This window comes from Manacus vitellinus, unplaced genomic scaffold (genome assembly GCF_001715985.3).
Source record: "Manacus vitellinus isolate BGI_N305 unplaced genomic scaffold, ASM171598v3 scaffold_21_pilon, whole genome shotgun sequence".
NCBI lineage: Eukaryota > Metazoa > Chordata > Aves > Passeriformes > Pipridae > Manacus > Manacus vitellinus.
Genome location: NW_021939546.1, coordinates 13,105,220 through 13,119,562, shown reverse-complemented (window position 1 = coordinate 13,119,562; position 14,343 = coordinate 13,105,220). Strand labels below are relative to the sequence as shown.

The 14,343-nt window shown below is 56.0% G+C and overlaps 2 protein-coding genes and 5 non-coding genes across 7 annotated transcripts in view; 6 read left to right on the top strand and 1 right to left on the bottom strand.

Moving 5' to 3' along the window:
- The window catches only part of RPS8 (ribosomal protein S8), a 6,882-nt gene extending 3,076 nt beyond the window's left edge, over nucleotides 1-3,806 (top strand). Inside the window, exons 2-6 of the mRNA XM_029959766.1 lie at nucleotides 510-616; nucleotides 983-1,082; nucleotides 1,676-1,851; nucleotides 2,798-2,927; nucleotides 3,625-3,806. Of these exons, the coding sequence (XP_029815626.1) occupies nucleotides 510-616; nucleotides 983-1,082; nucleotides 1,676-1,851; nucleotides 2,798-2,927; nucleotides 3,625-3,734 (623 nt within the window). The 3' untranslated portion in view covers nucleotides 3,735-3,806. The remainder of the gene's footprint in view (nucleotides 1-509; nucleotides 617-982; nucleotides 1,083-1,675; nucleotides 1,852-2,797; nucleotides 2,928-3,624) is intronic.
- Nucleotides 354-438, top strand: LOC112841072. Its single transcript, XR_003212710.1, has one exon. It is a non-coding gene; the product is annotated as a small nucleolar RNA SNORD55/SNORD39 (small nucleolar RNA).
- Nucleotides 788-891, top strand: LOC112841075. Its single transcript, XR_003212713.1, has one exon. It is a non-coding gene; the product is annotated as a small nucleolar RNA SNORD46 (small nucleolar RNA).
- Nucleotides 2,091-2,163, top strand: LOC112841074. The gene has a single exon (XR_003212712.1). It is a non-coding gene; the product is annotated as a small nucleolar RNA SNORD38 (small nucleolar RNA).
- LOC112841073 lies at nucleotides 3,353-3,424 on the top strand. The gene has a single exon (XR_003212711.1). It is a non-coding gene; the product is annotated as a small nucleolar RNA SNORD38 (small nucleolar RNA).
- A 433-nt stretch (nucleotides 3,807-4,239) lies between the features above and the next one.
- On the top strand, nucleotides 4,240-4,369 carry LOC112841077. The gene has a single exon (XR_003212715.1). It is a non-coding gene; the product is annotated as a small nucleolar RNA SNORA35 (small nucleolar RNA).
- Nucleotides 4,370-8,140: 3,771 nt separating this feature from the next.
- LOC108639585 (SLIT and NTRK-like protein 6) lies at nucleotides 8,141-10,077 on the bottom strand. The gene has a single exon (XM_018072127.2). It carries the CDS (start codon nucleotides 9,985-9,987, stop codon nucleotides 8,875-8,877), a length of 1,113 nt encoding a protein of 370 aa, XP_017927616.1. The 5' UTR covers nucleotides 9,988-10,077; the 3' UTR covers nucleotides 8,141-8,874.
- Between the last annotated feature and the right edge of the window lie 4,266 nt (nucleotides 10,078-14,343).

Here is a 14,343-nt window from a genome sequence, read left to right as displayed (position 1 = left end):
GGCCTTGTGGAACACTGGGCTGGGTGGCGGGGACTTGCGCCCTGCGGGAGGTGCCGTGCGGCGCAGAGATGGTCCCTGCTGGGGACCCAGCAGGTCGAGTTGATTTGGGGTGTCTCTCATAGGGGCTCAGCCAGCAGGTGGCATGGGGGTCCCTTCCTATAGCGGACCTGCCACACCCCGCTGGTAGCACGGGGTGACTGCTGTAGTGTGCCTGGCAGCTCGGGATCAGGCACTTCCCTTAGAGTGCCTGGCACATGAGGTAAGTTGGGAGGTGCTTCCCAAAGAGGACACAAAGGAGGGAATCTTGTCTGCTTTGTGCAGTTCTGCTGGAAGGGATGTGCTCAAGGCAGGTCTGAGTATCAATGATGAAGCTTCTCTAACTGCTGCATAAGGCCGAGTGCACTGTGCGGATACCAACCTTGGAGAGCTGAGGACTCAGAACTGAGGAGTGTGCCCTGCTGCAGCCAGGTGTGCTCCTGCCACCCTCTGACCACGCTGCTCTCATCCAGGTATCTCCAGGGACAACTGGCATAAGCGCCGCAAGACTGGGGGCAAGAGGAAGCCCTACCACAAGAAGAGGAAGTATGAGTTGGGGCGACCTCCCGCCAACACTAAGGTGAGTGGTGTGGGGAGGGTGTTTTCAAACTCAGGTTGCTGGTCACGTGCTGTTAGAGGTTTAAATACCTCCTGTTTTGTGAGGGGTTGAGTTTCTGGTGCTGCTTCTTCAAAAGGTGGTGCTTTCCCCTGTGCAAATGGAAAGCAGAGATAGGTTTTTGCGATGAGAGGCAATTGGAGTGATGAAACTTTCACCTTAGGCAGATGCATCAGACCGTTCTGGTCGTTTTCTGTGTCTGCCGGTGCTGGGGCTTGTCATAGTTACACTGACCACATTGCCTTGGAGACTGGGAATGTTCTGGGCTCCTGTGTGAGCCGTGCAGCGTTCCAGCACCAATGGCACCCTGGTGTTTGTTCCTGGCTGCAGATTGGCCCGCGCCGGATCCACACAGTGAGGGTTCGTGGTGGGAATAAGAAGTACCGAGCCCTTCGGTTGGACGTTGGCAACTTCTCCTGGGGGTCGGAATGTAAGTACATCCTGAACCTGGTGTGTGGAAGGGAGAGCTGTGCTGGTCTTCTGAACTCCTCCGGAGCAGAGGGCTGATGGTGCAAGCATGGATTTGTGGGCTGGCGTTGAGCATCCTGGAGCTTCGCAGTGCTGGCTCTGTTGCAGCATGCATAGTGATGATAACTTTGACCTTATGTGGCCTTGGGGGACTTGGATGTCTGCTAAGTTCACTGTGATGGGAGTGTCATAGTTACACTGAGTGGCATGCTTGTGTTACCTTTTAACGGGGTAGGGGGACCAGAGAGGGGCAAAACGCCTAAGTTCTTCATGAATGCAACTTTTGCTTATTGATGAACACGGTGACTGAACATTAAATGATTCTGAGGCATCTTGCCATCTGCAAATTTATTTTCTGTCATTGCTTAGATATATTTGAGATGAGCTCCAGCAAGGCCTCCAGTCACAGTTTTTAATTTAGTGCCAGGCAAGCCGGGGGGCAGTGGATGGGGTGATGAGCGTGAGGCGGTTTGAAGGGTACGTGTGAGATGCTGTGGGCTGTGCTCTCAGTTGTCTGATCCCTGTAGGTCTGAATTCATGCTCTTCTTTTGAAAGGCTGCACTCGCAAGACCCGAATCATCGATGTCGTGTACAACGCTTCCAACAACGAGCTGGTGCGGACAAAGACCCTGGTGAAGAACTGCATCGTGCTCATCGACAGCACCCCGTACCGGCAGTGGTACGAGGCCCACTATGCTTTGCCCCTGGGACGCAAGAAGGGTGCTAAACTGGTACGTCTGGGACCGCCGTTTTGACTCCCTGCAGAGCAGAGTCTGCCTTGCCAGAGGCATTTCTCCATCCTGGACGGACAGTGCCTGCCGGAATGGGGTTGGGTACCCAGCAGTGATGGCATTGGTTATCTGGGCTGTGCTCCCATGGGTCCCCAGGACAAGTCTGGCTCTGTTAGTGAAGCCCTCTCTGAGGCATTGCACCCCTTTGTGCACAAGGACCCGCCTGTCGATCTCTTTGTCTTCTAATGATGATACTCTTGTCCAGTTCTGCTACTGAAGGGACAGCGATGACATTTTATGGTGCTGAGGAAGACTTTGCAGGTCGGGTTCTTGTGGTGGGGAGTGATTGCTTTGGTGAGGAGCTTATGGATTACTAACTGAACTTCAGTGTGTTTTTAAGTGTCTTGAAATTATCCAGAACCATAAATTTGTTAAAGATCCAAACCCCAGACTGGTAGAAGGTACTTGGACTGCCATGTGTAGCATTCAGGTGTAGGTTGTCTCCTTGCATTGAAAACAAAGCACTTCTCATTTGAGTGCTGTGTGGTGCAGGAGCAGGGAAAGAGCTTGTAACCTGTCTGCGTGGACTTGCACCAGACCCAAGTGCTCTCATTATGTGTGCAGAGGGAAAGAGGTTTTTTTTGGAGGAGAATTAATTGACCAAGGAAGCCTTTGCAGTTCCATTTACCTGAGAGCAGCCTTCCCTGGGGTACTGTGCTCTGTTTCATGAGTGACTGGTTAGCAGCACGGCATTTCTTGGTCTCACAAGTGAAACACAGCACCTGGTTCTGTGAGTTTAAAGTATTTGTACCTCAGCCAGGTATGACTTGGGAAACAGTACAGTGCTGAGAATGCAAGGGTCTCCATGTTAGTGAGAGCTACCTGTGCTAGTGTGGAAGGTGCCCATTTGTTTAACTCCTTGTTTTGCTTACGGTCGTGTTTTTAGACTCCTGAAGAGGAGGAAATACTGAACAAGAAACGTTCAAAGAAGATCCAGAAAAAATATGATGAGCGAAAGAAGCATGCCAAAATAGCAAATATTCTTGAGGAGCAGTTCCAGCAAGGAAAGCTGCTTGGTGAGTCCCTGGCAGCATTAATGTGGGAGGGGCTAAAGGAGTCAGGGCACAAACAGGGTGGCAGAGCAAATCTTAATCTTGTTTTGGGATCATTTAAAGTTCTACTCACCGTGATACAAATAACTGCAGTGGGGTGTTCTCCGTGTCTGCAGGAGTGTCTTCTGGGTCTTAAATGTAACTTGTTCTTTTGTCTTCTCTGGAGATACCCCACTTGTGGCAGAGGGGGGAAATCTGCTTCTGGACCTTGAATTACTGCATGTCCCAGCCAGGCTCCTGAAGTTGATTATTCCTGGTTGGCCTTTGTGAAAAAAATGGGGTCAAGACTTGCAAAACAAAATAAGCAAGTGTCTGTCAGGAAAATGCCCTGCAGGCATCTGACAGCTTTGATGTTTCAAGCTCTGGCAAATAGTTGAGTGTTCTGAAGTCTTCTGGTGATGAAACCTTTGTCCAGTTCTGCTGCTGAACCTGAGCGATGACAGTTTGGAGATCTGAGGAGGACTTCATTAGGGATCTGCAGCAGGGCGGGTTCCAGAGCACGGTACCTCAGCAGAGGGGCTGAAGCTGGCACGTAACCTGCTGACTGGTTACTGATGAGTTGCTCATGCGTGCTCTTGCAGAGGCTGTGCAGTGTCTGTTCATTGCTGTGTGCACTGGGGGGTGAATTGCTAAACTTTAACTGCATGACTTCTCCTTGCAGCCTGCATTGCCTCCAGACCTGGACAGTGTGGCCGAGCCGATGGCTACGTGTTGGAAGGCAAGGAATTGGAGTTCTACCTGAGGAAGATCAAGGCCAGAAAAGGCAAATGAATAAAAACTGTTTATTCACAGTCAAACTGTGCTGAGAGGACGAATAAAACCCAAGAGTTTACTACAGTTAAAGGTTGTGTGCTCATTTATGTGTACAGAGTGGAAAGGGCTTGTGTGGCTCTGCCCGCCAGTAAAATGTGAAAGAAGATGGATCTCTAGTAATCCCTGAGTACTTCAGTGTCTTCAGACAAAACATGACCCTGTGTGCTGTTGACTAAAACATCTCCCTGGTTCTAGGACCAGGTGGGTGTGGAAAAGAGTTTTCAGACTTGGCTGAAATGGAGATTGTCCAATACTGGAAACCAGTGGGCAGGAGGAAGGTGGAGTGCCCACCCCCCACTACAAGTTCTGGCTTCCTGGGAGCTCTGACTCCTTCCTCTACTTTCCCCATGGGATGTGCCCCCATCCCCTGGTTCGGGCCAGCAGCCTCTCTTGCTGTTGTGTTGTATTTCCTGCCTGGTTGTACAATTGCCTGCAGGATCCAGTATCTTTTGACCAAATTTGGCTGCACTATTCAGTTACCAGCTGGCCTTTCCTTGGCCTCCTTGGTCTCATTCCAGTGCAAGATCAATTCCTTCTAGCAGAAGGGCCAGGCTCACATCACGGTCTGTCCCTTTCGAAAGCTGGATACAAACTCCAGTGTTCTGCCCCGTTGCTTGGGGTAGAATTGGAAAGCTGTGGTGAACAAAAGCTTTTCTGGGTGTTTTGGTCAGGTGATGGTGATTCCTTGGGGCTGCTGTCCTTCGGGAAAGCCAGCACAGTGATCTCTGCAAGTAGTTGGGGAGTGCTTTGTGCAGATATTAGGGTGAAATCAGGAGCCCATCTGAGGGCTGGTCCTGTGCCGTGGGGCAGGCCAGGCTCACACACCTTGTGCCTGCCAGGTGGACACATCACACTCTCCACCCCATTTCTGTATCTTTATAAAAACCTTGGTTATCCATAGGATCACTCTGGTGAGTCAGCCTGCCTGCAGCCCCCGCCTTGTGATTTTTAGCTCTGAACTGAAGGAGGTGGTCTGTGATCACCCTGCCCCAAGCACAGCTGTGGTGTCAGACCCAAGTCTCTAGTGCCTTAAAATGCAACTGTCCCATAAATAGCTTGGGTTTGGGGTTCTTTGAGGTTTTTTGCTGTAATGCTGTGCCCTGGCTGCCGTGTGTGACAGCAGGAGGTGCTAGTGGGCTCGGATGACCTGGGCAGTGTGGGTTCATCCTGCCCTGTCAGGGAGCTGAGGATCAGTCTGTGGGACAGATCTAGGGACAGACCAACCACACTGGGGAGTTGCACCTGTTCCCATGGCTGCAGCAGCACGTTGTGGTGTGGTGTGTGTTGGCACCGCCTCGCAGGTTGTGTGTGTGCTCGTGGGCACTGTGTGCCCAGCTTGGTGCCACTGGCTGCGCTTCAGGAGTCCCTGGCAGTGGGACCTGGGCTGGGCGGGATGTTTGCACAAGCACATTCCTTCTCCATAGTAATCCAGCGTAAACTTTCCCTGCTCTCCAGCAACGCCTGCTTTCCAGAGAGGTGGAGTGAAGGCGATAAGGGCACTTGGCAGGGATGGGTCACGGCTGCTTCCTCTGAGCGTGTTTCTTCTCTCTCCTCCACAGAGTGCAAGCAGCATTCAGGGTGTTTCTGGGGGACTTTGTACAGATGGAGAAACTGAGGCTCACAGATCAAATGCCAGCTTGGTATGAGAGCAGGAGCTGTAATCCTGGCCCCCGATGAGTAGGATTATGGCTCATCAATGCACACAATGCTTACAAAGGTGCTGCCGTGAGAAACAGCTGCCAAGGGCAACCGCCCATGGGAACGAAAGCGGCACTCAGTGGCCCAACGGAGGTGTGGCATGGAAACAGGATGGTGGCAGCTGGCTCCCAAGGTGGCACAGGCTGGGGGACTTCATATGGCTTGACTGTGGGATGCGTAGCTTTTGGTCTGGCCTTGGCACAGCCCTGTGGATGGCACAGGGATTCACCTGCCTGGAAGGGGGCAAACCTGCCATGTGCTGAGCCAGAAAGGGATGGGCAGGGGCTGGGGTTAAGCACAGCTTTAGCCTGGCTAGACTTAGGAGGTGCCAAAGCCTGGGCTAAGGACCTTACCTGCCTCTACAGATAGGTGCAGGGTCTGAATTTTAAAAAGCTACTTTCTTAGGATGAGCAGCTGGCAGCATAACCCACATGAGGTCACTTGTCCTGTGTCCTGCTCCTTGCTGTTGAGTGGCTCTCTTAGTTCCACGCAGTATTAACTTTGGGATATTTTCACAGGACATGGTCCAACCCAGAAAATGACTTTGCACTTTAACACGTTCAGCAGTGACCTGGAGAGGAGGCAGGGCTTGTTTATTGGGGGAATTCGAGAGCTTTAAGGGAAGAGGTGCTTTCAGGAAAGGGAACTTTTTAACTAATATTCTTAGGGGGAAAAACACAAATCTGAGTGCAAGAATCCTACAAGGGCCGGAAACACATTCCTGGATTTTTTTCCTGGCTGTATCACCCAGTCTAATACCTCACAACCATCAGTGGTGTTGGTCCTTGGGCTGTGCCCTTTTTGCCCCAGGAAAAAGGGGGGACCCTTTGACAAAATCCAAATTTACCCACTTTTTGGATAAATGTAATGTAATGTCCCTGCTGTCTCACTGAGCACAATGCACAGCACCATGAAGGCAATAAACCTCTAGAGCAGCTTGAAGATGTTGCTTTTCCAGGGGAAGAGCAGCTCAGAGAAACCTCCAAAGTGGGAGTTGGTGACTTTCAGTGTTTAGGAAATAGTCATAATGGCTCAGCCCTGCACCTCAGTGGAAGAGTCCTTATCACTGGTTGGTGGCTAAACTGAGGAGAACGGGGGTCCAGCCACCATCCAGGCTGTGGGGCCTGGGGACACAGACTCTCTCCCATGCCAGGCACTATGGCCCATCAGCAGGATTGCCCTGCCTTTCCCATGCCTGCTACAGCCACTACCTGCTCCCTGCCTGCACCCCCCCATCCCACCAGTGCCTCTTCCCCCTAATTGACCCGGCATGGGCCTGTGCAGCTGAGCCCTCTCCATGATGGGCTGGGGCTGTTACAGGCAGGGAACAGGGAACTCCAGGTTGGTCACACCTTCCTGCCACTGGTCACAGAGATTTGGGTGGGGGCTGCAGGTACTGGAGCTGGGGCTGGGCAAGACCCAGTGGAGTGGTTTGGGTTGCTACCCTTTGCAGCCGTGGCAGCTGAATTTAGGCTTCATGAGAAGGAGGGGGAAGGACAGGGTATTGCATCACTCCCAGCAGCCTTGGGAATGGGACCCCAGGGGATGTGGGCAGAGGGGGCACCCAGGGTAGGATATTTCTGGAGCGCAAGTGAAAAATGCGGCTGTTGCCGCCCAAGTCCAAGTCTGAAGCTGTGGGCTGGGCTGCAGCCCCTGGGGACAGCTGCTGGCCCTGCCTGTCCTGCCTCTGCCCCAGGGCAGCTCCTGGTTCCTCCATGTCCCTGGGGGGACTTGGGGACAGCATGAGCCGGGGCACAGTGGTATGCCCTGGCTGTAGGACCTGGCAGGGGGTGATGGAGACATATTAAAAGCTGGCATCAGAACGCTTTCCCAGAGCCCAGGAGGAAAAAGGAAAGGAAAAACTCCAGCAGGATATAAAACAGTGGGAAACATCCATGAGCGACAGGAGACATGCAGGGAAATTAGCCCATCATCATCCCCAATCCATGCTGGGGCTGGGACTGAGCTCTGCCCAGGTTCCACGGCTTGTCCCACCATGGGCTGTTGGAAGCCACACCGTGCTCCGCAGGAAACGCCACTTCCTTTGCCGGCCGGAGTGCTGCGTCCTGCCCTGCCCGGCTCCCTCCCTTCCTGCCTGGGCACCAGGCCCAGACGGCTCCAGAGCAGGCAGGCTGCTTTTGGGGCTTCCAGCCTGGAGAATATCCCCCTGGGCAGAGGGAGCAGAGCTCAAGGGTGCCTGCACCCCTCCACAGAGAAGGGCTGGAGCACCCATGAGTGAGACTTGCCAGGGGTACCTGTGCTGGGGGATGATTTACAGCACCCTCAGCCTTTGCCCTGTTCCCAGGAGCTCTACAAATCCCTGCCCTGTTCAGGAACTGCGGCATTTGTAGCAGGCTGACACCTTCCCCAGCTGGGCTGTAAATCCTGGTGCAAGGCAGAGGTTCTGCTGGTCTGCAGCCAGTGCCCAGCTCTGCTGCACCAGACTGACAAAGCAGCTCCCAGGATGCTGGGTGAGACCCACAATGGAGTATTACCCAGGGCGTGGGAGGGGAGATGGATGGAGTATGAGTGAAGCCCACCATCCCTGCACTCCCCACATCCCTATGGTTGGCTTCCCACCTTCCTAAACCATACAGACACAGACATGGAGCCACATTGCTAGGAGTACAATGATTTATTTTTTATGGAGGGCTGGATCCTACAGGGCTGGGCAGCACGTTGGGCACGGGAGGCTGCAAGCAAGGGGCTCTTTCTGGTGCCTCCTGGTGTGTGTGGGCACCTCAAACACCTCACACTCACCTGTGCACAGTCCCTGCACACACTTGTACATAGAGCAGCACACCTGCACTAGCTGTTTCAAGTCCCCATGCCACGGTGGGATGTGGGGTGGGCAGCAGGCAGGGCCACCCCAGGCTCCCTCTGCCAAGCCCAGGGCACCACATTCATATGTGACAGCCCCTGCAGACCACATAGGCAGGGCCAGCCCCGTTTCACGTCCCCAGACCCTGTTCTTTGTAGGCTGGGGAGTAAAAGGTCCATGCTAGATGCCATCTGGCTTCAGCAAGAGAGGATGGAGGCTCTTGTCAGTGGATCTGGCACACACAGTATTGTCGCCTGCTCCCCAAAACCAGCCCCCACCTCCTCTCCATGTCCTTCCTTGGGCACTGACAACCCACATGTCTCTAGACACCACCAGCCTGAGGCAGGGTCCCCAGGGCCTGAAGCACCCTCAGACCCCCTGCCCAGCTGCAGCACATGGCAAGTGATGGGTGCAATGGTAGCGCTGGGGAAGGGATGGGTATTTGGGGGTGCAGCTTTGCAGACAGCCACTGTAAGCCATGGCAGGACAGTTCATGCCTTTCCTGCTCTGCCAGCTTTCGCTCCTGCCCAGCCCCTGCCACCCTGCTGGTGTGTCCCAGACACAGCCCGAGTCCTGGCATCAGTGCAGGTCGATGGTCTCATACTCCAGGTTGTCCGAGTCCTCCAACTCGATGCCAGGTACCAGGTTGTAATAGTTGGTTGACTGACTCATGTAGATCTTCTCCCGGTCGGCAGAGTCCTTCAGGACTTCGCTCACACTGACAGCATCCACCTCTGGCTCGCTGCCCCCCACCTCCTCTGCCCTTGGTGCCGAGGTGCCCAGCTGCCCTTCATAGGCTGACACCTGGGAACTGCTGGGGGATCCCACCTGAATCTCCACCTCCTCATAGAGGTCTCTCCCACTCTCCAGTGGTTCTGCAAAGGGTTGGAGCAGGACCTGTCTCCCCAGTAGCACCTTTTTCTCAGTCTCAGCGGGAGCAGCAGGCAGCTCATAGGGGTTGTAGTGGTGGGGCTCTGCAGACACCGGCACATTGCCCCTCTCTGCTGTGGCCCGGTGGTTCTGGGACCTGTTCTGAAGGTTGTAGTTGGTCTTTTTCTTCTGCCTGTAGAAGCACCAAGTGACGCTGGCGAGGATGAGGAGAGGGGGCAGGCAGATGAAGAGGGCAGTGAGGCCGTGTGAGCGGCACAGCTCATCCTGGGGGATGCTCTGGAGGTCCACGCCGTGGTACCGTTCCGGCGTGTGGCAGATAACATCAGCAGCCAGGCTGGGCCAACCCGCCAAGTTGGTGAGCAAAGCACAGCTGCAGTCCCAGCTGTTGTTGGAGAGCTGAAGCTGGAGCAGAGTCGGCTTCAGGAGGCTGGCAGGAAGGAAGGTCAGGGCATTGAAGCCCAGGTAGACCTCCTGGACCTGGGATGATGCTTTCAGGAAGGACCTGGGTAGATCCTGGAGCTGGTTGCTGTCCAGATAAAGAACCCTCAAATTAGGGGCATTTTCCAGAAAGCTTCCAGGGAGACTTTCCAGCAGGTTGTGACTTAAGTGCAAGATCTCCAAGGCCGGGGGGACTCCCTGTGCGTTGCTGATGGCTGTGATACCACAGTGAGAGAGGTAGAGCTCCCGCAGCCCCCGCACCCCCACCAGTGCACCCCAGTCGAGGTGGGTGATGTTGGAGCTGGTGAAGTTGAGGCAGCAGCTCTCAGGGAGTGGAGCCTCCCGGAAAGCTTGGAAGTCCATGGGCTCTGAGCAGTTGCAGATTGGCGATGCTGGGTCGAAGGCAAGGCCGGCAGTGAGCAGGAGGCTGCCCCAGAGGGACACGATTCCCAGCCCGGTGCCTGCGGGGAGAGCAGAGGGGACGGTGACTCCTTGTGCGACCTGCCCTCCCGCTCCCCTTGCTCCAGCCCTCCCGGCGGGTGTGCGTGTGTGTGTGTGTTTGAACCCCGCTTTTCCTCCCACCTAGGAAAGGGACCCGGTCCCCGCAGATTCTCCCGGAGCCGTCTCCCAGTGCTACCACCCCTCTCCAGCCCGGGGCTGCCTCCCGCCCGACGTCCCGCTGCTCCGGCCGGGTGTCCGCGGGCAGCGAGCGACCCCCGGGGCTGTGCCCGTTCCCCCCGTGCCCTGCCAGTTCCCCCCGTGCCCCCGTGCCCTGCGCCGGCGCCTCACCAGCCGCCGCACGCCCATCCTCCGGGCCGCTCCCGTCCCTCCCGCGCTCCCGCCGGGCGCGCCGCCGGCTCCGCCTCGCCGGGGGCCGAACCCGCCGCCGCCCGCCCCGTCCCGTCCCGGGCCATGGTCTCTCCTTCAGCTCCCCGTGCTCCGTCCCTCGCTGGGTCGCGCCAGCCGTGGACCCTCCAGCCGCACTGTGCAGCGATAGCCCCCGAAATGTGTTTGACCCAGGTTTCTTAAAGCCAATCCACCCGATGCCACCCCTTCCTCTGCCCTCCCCCACCAATAAACCACAGCCCCCATCCCTTCATCCTTACCCTCTCCCATCCCCCAGAAACAACATCCCTTTCCATCTGCCCCCTATCCACCCCCCTCTGGCCCCCTACCAGCCACGTATCCCTCCAGACCCCTCCGTACTCCATCATCAGCCCCCAAGCTCCTGGAGAGGGGCTGGGCTTTGCTGAGTTACTCTTAGGCCTGGCAAGCTCACTATACCAGTAAAAAAAGTGCTGGGTTGTCTCAGGCTTCTCTGGGCCACCCATGCTATCCCGAGGGGTGCTGCAATGTTTGAGAAGGCATCGGGCTTCAAGAGCTTCTTCACTCAATTCCACACCTCACTCATGGCTCAAAACTGGCACCTCAGGTGTTGCTCTCATGTGTCAGCTTGGGGATGCTCCAGCCCCCAGTGGGAGAAAAGCAGCTCCCCTTGGCACAGACCGATGTATCCAGCCTGGGTCTCTCTCAGACCCACAAACCTTGGCAGAGGGTGGGTTTCTGGCAGCGGGACCTGCCCCATCCTACTGTGGGCGTTGCCTCCTGAGCAGTGGGTTTGTAGTGCTGGCACCTCACACTGTGCAGCAACTACTGCAGCAACGAGGTGTTCCTGCAGGCACCAGGTGTTCCTGCTGGGGGACAGGGATGGGATAAGATGGGATGGGATGAAGTGGGAAAGGAAGCAGGGCCAGCCAAATCCTGGCTGCTGGGGTGGGATGCAGGAAATGACCATCTGGGGCCTTGCAGGAAGGGAGGTGCAGGCATCACACTGGCTTGAAAAGGATGAGAGTTGCCTCCTGGAGTGCCCTGAACACAGCCATACAGCCCAAAGCTGGCACCCATGGGCTGGAGCCTGCTAACATCCTACTTGGGATAAAGCCTCCCTGGCCCCCCTCCTCCCCCTGCTCCAGGACAGCAGCTGAGACAAGAACCCCAGTGAAGGAGATTTGAGGCTCCGTGCGCCTTCCTGGGCCAATCCTGCCTCCCAGGTGGCACCTTCCAGCACTGGCATTTTACATACTACCCCAGATTCAGGCGCTTCCTTAATGCAGATGGATTCCTTAATCAGTGTCCTTTGACATCTCCCTCCAGGCACTTTTGCCCAGATTTGCAACATCCCCTCTGCACATGCCCAAGCAACTCCTGGGGTGCATTTGCAACTCCTGGGGTGCATTTGCCTCTGCAGGTGCTGGTGCTGGTTCTTCTTTCCTTGGCTCACCCAAGGAACCAGCCACCCTCTCCATCCTCCTCCTTGTTGGCTGCAGGAGCTGTACTGAGGGATGGGAAAACCCTGCTCCGAGGGGGTCAGCGCTGTCACCCCAACCCTGGGGAACTTGCCTGCACTCTGGTGCTTGGCTGGTGTTGCTCTTGCAGCCCAGGCACTGTGTGCAGAGCACACAGCAGTGCCGTACAGCCACCCTGGGAAGGCAGCTCTGGTGCAGAGCAGAGTTGGCTACTCCTGGTGCTGCTGAGCATCACTGAATGCTGTGAAGGTGGGAGGACCTTGTGGGGCACCAGGTATGGAGGACAGAGATCCCACAGCCTCTCTGGGCTCCTCTGATATTTTACCACAGGGGATATTTTACCCTGTGATATTTATGCACAGGGGAAAAAAAAGTTTCTTAATATCTCAGTGGAATTTCCCTGAGATAACTTGCATCAGGTGCCTGTCCTGGTTTCGCTGAACACCTCCCGAAAGAGCCGGGATCCCTTTTCCTGTAATTCCACATCCAAATAGCTGCAGGCAGCTGAGAGTTCACACCAGAGCTTCCCTTTCTCCAAGCCCAACAGGTTAGTGATGTTAAACCACAGTTCCTCCCACCGCCCCACATCAGCAGTGGGAAAACCCCTGGCTGAGATGCTCTGCATCACTGGAGACCCAGCTGCGGATGGAGGGGGGGGCTGTTCCTGGGCTCCATTCCTTTTGGAGAGGAGGTGCCTCAGCCTTGGTAGGACATGGGCTGTGGGGTCCATCCACGCCCCCCAGCCCCTGCCCAAGGGCTCACTCAGAGGCAGAAGCAGAGATGGCAGCTCTCAGTCCTCGCTGGTCCCTGCTGTGCCTCTGCAGGGGACCCCAGGGCAGCCCCATGCAGGTGGTCACATCATCCTCAGGCAGGTCCCCTGGGGCCTCCCTGCACCCCTGGGTGCTTCCACCCACATGTTGCCTTCAGATGTTGACTCAGCTCCAGCAGCCCTGAGCTGGAGCCTCAGTCGGAAAACCTGTGATGCCACCCACGCCCCAGGGAGCCCCGGGGCCCTGGTGGAAACAGGCAGCTTCCCCCAAGGGCAGCAGCATCCCTGCCTGTTCCTGGACCATGTTTGCTGACAGGTGGTGGGTTTGAACGTGCTTCACCTACAAAAGCTGGAAACCTGAGAAAAAACCAGACAGATATGGATTGTTTCCTGTCTCTCTGCAGGCAGGTCTGATCAGCTTTTCTGCAGAAAAACACAGGGAGCTAATTCCTCCCCAGTACCCTGGGGTGAAAGGGGATGTGCTCGGAAAAACGGGGCTGTTTTTCAGAGGTGCCCATGGAAAACCCTCAGCATATTCAGGAACACAGTGAGCATCAGTGGCAAGAGCCCTGAGCTGCAGTGAGGGGAAATGGAGGCAACAAAGCAAGGGACGGTCACCCTGTGTGTGGTATGAGCAGGGGAAGGGCAGCAGGATCTGCTTTTGAGGGGCTCTTGCAGTGCTGCTGCTTCAGATTCGTGGGAGCTGTATGTTTGCAGCCATCTCTGCCAGCTCCCACGCCCGTGGGGAAGGAGAAATGCCAAGAATCCTTTCATGACCTGTTTCGAGTGACACAGAGGCGTGTCCCCGTCACGACCATTAGAGAGCAGCACCGCTCTGGCACCTTGCCCGGCCACCACTGCACACCCAGCACAGCCAGAGCCCCCAGGACAGGGTACCCAGGCACTGAGGGGCAAGGATGGTGGTCCCCAGTGGGACAGTCCTGGACTGGCCACCGTAGGCAGCCGCAGGGGACTGACCTTTCAGGGCTGTTTGAGGGGCACTGGGGCACAGGGCTGGGCTGGAGCCCTGTGTGTGGACAGGGTCATCTACCCAAGGACAGCCTGGCCAGGGAGCTCCCCTTCATCTTCCCTGTGTCCCCACCACCCCACCTGAGGTGGGCTCTGACCCCCTCCTCCCTGGCCCCTGGTACAGAGTGAAAGGCTCTTAGGGGGTGTTTGCCTGCATCCAGGTTTGTCACAAGAGGGAGCAGGTCAGGGCCCACAGTGAACACATGGGCTTTGAAATCCCACCCTGGCCACGGCTGTTCTACGGGGAGTAGGTGAGGGGTCCTCAGTCCCCAGGGGGTTGTGTGACACAAGCTGCTCACTCCCGTGAGGGGAAACATCCTGTGAGCAGGTAATGTGTGTGTGTGTGTATTTATAGATGTGCACGAGGAGGGGGCTCTGTGTGTCCTGGCAGAACAGGGGAAGGAGCTGAGGAGGGGGCTCTGTGTGTCTGTGGGGTCTCGGTGTGATTGTAGGGGAACCCTGAGTCAAGGTGGGGGTTGTCTGTCTGTGGGTGTCTCTGTATGTAGGAGGGAGGATGCATCTACGGGGGGGACTCTGTGCTGGGGGGTGTCACTGTGTGTGGATGGAGGGGGTGTTACTGTGTGTGTGTATGAGGGGTGTCAGTGTGTATAGGGG